The sequence below is a fragment of the Mugil cephalus genome, chromosome 12 (genome assembly GCF_022458985.1).
Source record: "Mugil cephalus isolate CIBA_MC_2020 chromosome 12, CIBA_Mcephalus_1.1, whole genome shotgun sequence".
Classification (NCBI taxonomy): Eukaryota; Metazoa; Chordata; class Actinopteri; order Mugiliformes; family Mugilidae; genus Mugil; species Mugil cephalus.
This window is the reverse complement of record NC_061781.1, coordinates 21,024,406-21,030,983: the sequence shown is the minus strand read 5'-3', so window position 1 is coordinate 21,030,983 and position 6,578 is coordinate 21,024,406. Positions and strand designations below refer to the sequence as shown.

Here is a 6,578-nt window from a genome sequence, read left to right as displayed (position 1 = left end):
CCATATTTAGTTGTCCAAAAAACCCCACATCACAAGCATGTCCGGGTTTTACTGCGTGTGTCTGCGGCAGTTCTGTGTCCTTTGGCCACATTCAGCACTTGCAATGGGAATGCTGGTGACAGCAACAAGTAACTCCATCAACTCATCGGGGGTGTCTTTTCCATCTGAGTCCGTACTTTCTGTAGGCCCAGACAGTTGCCGCTTGTGGAGGCTTTCCTGACTCGTTTTGAAGTGTCAAGCAACTCAGTGCGTCAGCAGATCTCCGACTATTTGAAATGACATTAAATCTTAGTAAACAACATGAAATTCTTGGGATTTGTTCTGTAAATTAATATGTGCATATTATTGTTTTATTTTAAACATTTTTGTTTGTTTGTTTTTTTTTTGAGAGGTACCGGATCTGCCCAAATAAGTACCGGAAGCCAGGGAGGCCAAAATTAAGAGATGCCTGATCTTGTTCCGGCAGGATCCGGCTCAAATTAATCCCTGGTCACGCCCCGTCATTAGAATTTCACAAGATTTCAGTGAGGCAGACATTCAGTAGATAATTCTCGTGAATTGATTCAGTCTCAACATACACATATACAGTGGTGGAAAAAAGTATTCAGACATCCTTTTGCACAATCTCAAATATTATCATAAAACATTTGTGGGGAAATTATATTTATTTTGTTTATGTTTACAAGAAAAACTAATAAAGAGAATGTGCTCAAAACTGAACAAAAAAGAAATAAACCATCACACCAAATTAATATTTAGTACTCCCAACATTAGCACACAGTAGAGCTCTAATCCTGGCTGGTATGTTCCCCAGTGTTGTCATTTCACAGTGTTGAAGAATAATCTTGTCCCATTCTTCCCGAGTTACTACTTTTAATTGTTTTAAATTCTTGTGTTTGCTCATGTCCGGGGAATGAGCTGACCACTCAAAGACCTGGATACTGTGCTCCTGAAGTTCTACTGGCCCTGGATGTGTGGCAAGAGGCATGTAGCAACTCATAATGTAATAATGGGATAACGGGATGGACTTTTTGTTTGGCCCCAGACTCTCTGTCTGCATTACGGGGTTCTCCCTGGCGGAGGAAAAGGTCGTTTAAAGGCTACACCTTCGGTCAGAGGAATGGGTCCAAGGATGGATGCTGGACTGCACCCTAACTGGGGACTTCAGCGCTCACGTGGGCAATGACAGTGTGACCTGAAGGGGTGTGATTGGGAGGAACGGCCTGCCTGATGTGTACCTGAGCGGTGTTCTTTTATTGGACTTCTGCGCGAGTCACAGTCTGTCCATGTCGTGTTAGTGCTAGTGGAGTTCGCCCAACCGGTCCACATGTGTTTTGTGGATTTGGAGAAGGCTTATGACACCAGAGGCATCCTGTGGGAGTGCTCCAGGACTATGGGGTGGATGGCCCCTTGCTGCCATTCAGTCCCTGTATGAAAGGAGCGTGATTTAGGTCTGTGTAGCCAGCTGTACGTCGGACCTGTTCCCAGTGAGAATTGGACTTCACCAGGCGTGCTCTTTGTCACCGGTTAACTTTTTTGGACCAGAGTGAGCAAATGAATGCAGTGTGACGTGAGTGTCTTTGACAAAGCGCTATTTAAAACCAATAGATTATGATAATGCAGCAGTTTTCTCACAATATGAGCCATTACTACATTATGAGCTGTTATTATATTATGGACGGAACCATCAAGGCTCATAATCTAATAAGTTATTACATTGTTACATTATGTGCAACCATTATTATATTATGCGGTCATGATTTATATTATATTATTAGTCGATCATTACATTACGAACTTTTATTTGTTAAGTTATTAGATTGATGATCCAGTGAATTTGAAGTAATCCTACATTTCAGTTCAGTGTTGACATCCACATGTACATTTGTACATTTGTCTCAATGGCAAATATTACCATGCAATAATATTGTTGCTGGACTTATACATCACTGAACACTCGAACTTCGGCCACATGGGGGCAGAAGAACTTGATTTCTGTGGTTGATAGAGACTGTAAAAAGATGGAGGTGGAATTATTCCTCAAAAGTACAACAGAATGCCCTTTATTGTCATTATATAGTGTACAGCAAGATTGGAGATCTTCTCCCTGTCAGTTCAAATATGTCCCAGTCTATGTTTTGCAGGCAGTCCTGAAGTTCACAGAGCACATTCTCAGGCCATGTTGTTATAGTATTTAACGTGGGCTTGGATCTGCGTCTGAGGGGGGTGAAACCATAGATAGACAGGTGGATAGACAGACAGACATACTTTATTCATCCCAAACTGGGAATGCCATACTATATCATATGACAGGAAAGCACAATATACTATATATAGAATTGAAATAAGTGGATACAAAATCCGTAAGGATTTTTGGACCGATAACGATAGCCGATATGCAACCGATATAGTGACGATAAAATATAAGTGATCCCGCGTCGTGTCGGGGAGAGTAGTGCTTTCTTGCTTAAATCCTTTTAGCATATATTAAACTGTAACCCTTCGGTGCTTATTTGCAAACTGCTAACATCACTCATGTAATGCTACTACTGAGACAAAATCTTCGATGATATAGCAAAGTTGCTCTTCAATAACTCTTTTTCCATATTCCTTCTCGCAAACCACTTTTTCCCCCGTCATTTTCCAACTGTCACTCAAGGCGTAGTACACATAGTAACAGTAACCAAGGGGAGCGGGGGCTGCGGGGCGGGTCTTAGCAAAGGGTTAATTTGGATTAAACAGCAGCCACAAACGTGCGTATTTTTGATTGACAGAAAACCCGATAAGTAACAAAACAATGCGACTTTGCCAACTCATCGATAGGCCCCTGAACTTGATAGGCCCCTGGGCTTCAGCCCAGGTAAGCCCGTGCATTAAAGCGGCCTAGACGACGGTGCCCCCTGTATCCCTGGGAAAATAGTGTTTGGCCAATGCAAGGAAGTGGGTACACACTATCCTTATTTAAAAAGCCTCTGGTTTGACCACCACTGAATGATAAGTAGTGTGAATTCTTGTCAGGCCAGCTGACGGTCTTGCCTGGGCCCAGGACGAAATAATCTTTGATCCTTGGGAGGATCAGGAAGGTGGTTTCCTACCTCCAATAAAGGACAACAGCTGCTCATGTGCATGTACAAAGCAAGAAATGCTAAAGCTGCCTACTCATAAGATCATGCATGATATCCCAACAAGGTGGAACTCCACTTATGATATGTTGGAGCGTTATCTGGAGCAGCAGGCAGCTATATACTCTGCAGTGACCAACAAGACCCTGAAGAAAAATGTCAAAGACATCCTCACTCTGTCTGTTGTGAGAGTGGCAGAGGAGGTCCTCCAGGTGCTTAAACCTCTCAAAACTGTCATCTCATCGACTCCTCCAGATGACCGGTGAGCAGGTTTTGTATTGCCATGCTGGGCTGACAAATGCTTGGACAGGTTTCTCATTGACTTCGCAGCAGTTGAAAGAAACTTGTTGCCTGGGTATAGAGTGTATTTCACTCGAATATTTCTGTCCTTTCGAGCCATAAGCTGAAAGTAATGAGAATATCGCCACTGGCCGAAACCCAGTCTCTGTCTCCAGCAACGTCACTCGACTCAAATCGAGTACAGTACAGTAACAAAGTAATTTACTTTGCTATTGTACAACACTGCTCCAATATAAGTAGTTGTTATTATACACAAATATGTTTGTGCGTGTATGGTATGGCTATAAAGAAATTTCAAAGTATGCAGTTACACATTTCTAATAGGTGTAACAGACTATAGCAGCTAAGCTCTTGAGCATTGTATGGATCTTGAGATAAACATATATGAACATGGCTGTACACAATGTCAAGATCAAGAACATTTTTTGAACTTGTAATTTAAATCAAGATAACCATTAGTGTAACCATCAAGCTCAGCCATCTATGTTCGTCTTGTCAGAAGCATGTGACTTCCTAAATGAAAGTGCATGAACTAAAAACCACAGATTTTTCAGGTGTTCAGAGATCATTTAGGAAATAATCTGCACTCGAATGAGCCATGGAGGAGATTTATGTCAACGCTGAACAAGTCAAAGTTGTCAACACAAGACATTCAACCAACACAGGTAAGAAAAAACTTATAGAGATAGACACACACACACACACACACACACACACACATATATATATATATACACACACACACACACACAATTTTCATTTCAACTTTTGTACTGTCTCATGTTTATTTTTCTGTTTAGCTCCAAGAATTTCTGAGAGGCGTTCGTGTTTAGGCGTCACTGTCTTTCTGGGAGTGTTGGGTGTTTTTCTGTTTGTTGGTCTCGTCGTCCTCGGGATCCACTGTGAGTTTAGTTTTCACAAATGAACCCTCTAACACTCATTTTCTAATATATTTTAATCGTATCAGCACTAAAGCGTCAAATTGAAAAACTCCTTTGAAAGCACAGCCTCAAAATTTAAATATCGTGAACCATTTTAATTTTAATTTTTTTTTGTAGAAAACTATAAAAAATAAAGCGAATCAGATGCAGTTTCACTGTCACATAACAGTATTTGTACTTTTTTTTTTTTAACCAATGACAGTTGCATTGGTTCCGTCCACTGATGCTATAAAATCAAACCTAGTTACACTTCTGCTATTGAGTTTAGATATTTAAAAGACTGCATGAACCAGTCCTGAAGTGTTTTCTGTCAAGTCGATATGAATTGAATTAAAACAGGAGATGACATTAATTTATGGAAACAGAGAAAGTTAAATGAAATTTATTAATTACACAATGTATTTTTCTGTGGGTCATTCCATTTGTGTTTCTGAAAACTGTCTTTTCTTTTATTGTTCTATTTTAGACCGTAACTCAGTCCATGGTTCAGCTGTAGAGCTCTCGGCCATAAAAGACAACCTGACTGAGCTCCTACAGACCAGCAATGACAAACTCTCCTCCATGACTGAACAGAGAGACCTGCTGAACACCAACCTGACTAAAATGACTGAAGAGAGAGACCTGCTGAACGCCAACCTGACTAAAATGAGTGAGTCTTTAAATATCTTATCCACTGGTTGCTCAATAAGACACATGTGCTTTATTGAGAAACTGAAGAAGCGATTACAACACCCTTGTAATTTAAAATAGCCATAGGCATGTCTAGCACATTTTTAGGGGTTGCCTGCTAAGAGTCTGCAGGGTCTGTTCAGTCCAAAAGAAGAGACCAAAGAACAGATTGATGTTGTCTCTTAGGCAGGGTTCCTATTTTTATGGTTTGTTTTGCACTTATTGTTCCTACCTCATCTCCTCATTTAAATGCAATTTCTTTTCTTTATTTTCTAAACCAAATGTTCGCTGTGTGACATAGTAGTTTGATATTAAACCACCCCTAAAGATCTGACCCTAGAATCGCCCCTGAACATAGCTATCATTGAGACCTAATAGATACTTTATTATTGATATATTTTCATATGACCACCAGTACCATGATCAGAGGAAATGAATTCAGCTACTCCTACTATGAGAAGGCTTCATGAACAAATACAGGAGGTTCAGTCTAGTGGCTATAGAGATTTCTCATGAAGTAGGTACAATTAACAGGTACAGCTAACTTCACAACTCCATATAGTGATTGATATGTAATGTCTCTTCTTTTATGTTTTTTTACTTCCAGAGAAAACATGTCCTGCAGGATGGAAACTGTTCAGTTGTTCCTGTTATTTCCTCTCTGGAAAGTCTGGTTCCTGGGATAAAGGCAGACAAGACTGTAGAAACAAAGGAGCAGATCTAGTGGTGATAGACAGCTCTAAAGAACAGGTACTGAATATCTATAAGCCTGTCTGGCTACAGACATAGACTACCATATTTAACACATTTTCCATTTAAATAAAATGTCATTATAAATATTTTATGATTGTATCAGAATTACATTCTACACTGCCTGGCCAAAAAAAGGGTCACACACTCTAATATTTCTTTGGACTTTAGCGCCATTCTTTCAATGAAAAGCTTCTGCAATGTTACAAGATTTATTTCCATCCAGTGTTGCATTCTTTTTTTACCAAGATCTTATACTAATGATGGGGGAGTCTGACCACTGTTCAAAACCTTCTCCAGTACATCCCAAACATTCTCAATGGGGTTCAGGTCTGGGCTCTGTGGTGGCTAATTCATCCATGCTCCCTGAATCACTGTTTCATAACTTGAGCCAGATGAGTCCTGGCAGTGTCATCTTGGAATATGCCCATGGCATCAGGGGGGAAAAATCCATTGATGGAATAACCAGGTCATTTAGTATATTCAGGTAGTCAGCTGACCTCATTCTTTGGTCACATAATGTTGCTGAACCTTGACCTTGAGCAACTGCAGCAACCCCAGATTATAACACTGACCCACAGGCTTGTACAGTAGACACTAGACATGATGGGGTCATCACTTCATCCAAATGTGTAAGTGATCACCATGACCATCATGATCAGTCAGGGTGTATTTTTGACCAAATTTCTTCCTAGAAGATGATGGTTCCCCACTCTCCTTTCAGTTTTTCATAATGCGTTGGACAGTTTTAACCTAATTTGAGTAGTTTATGGTTCAATCTCCTTAGATGTTTTCT

General features: G+C 40.3%; 1 protein-coding gene across 1 annotated transcript; it reads left to right on the top strand.

Annotated features, from left to right (window-relative positions):
• Positions 1-4,005: 4,005 nt before the first annotated feature.
• LOC125017140 (CD209 antigen-like protein A) lies at positions 4,006-5,821 on the top strand. Its single transcript, XM_047599989.1, has 3 exons — positions 4,006-4,087; positions 4,830-5,012; positions 5,640-5,821. The coding sequence occupies exons 1-3, from the start codon at positions 4,021-4,023 to the stop codon at positions 5,819-5,821; spliced, it is 432 nt and encodes a 143-aa protein (XP_047455945.1). The 5' UTR covers positions 4,006-4,020.
• Positions 5,822-6,578: the final 757 nt, after the last annotated feature.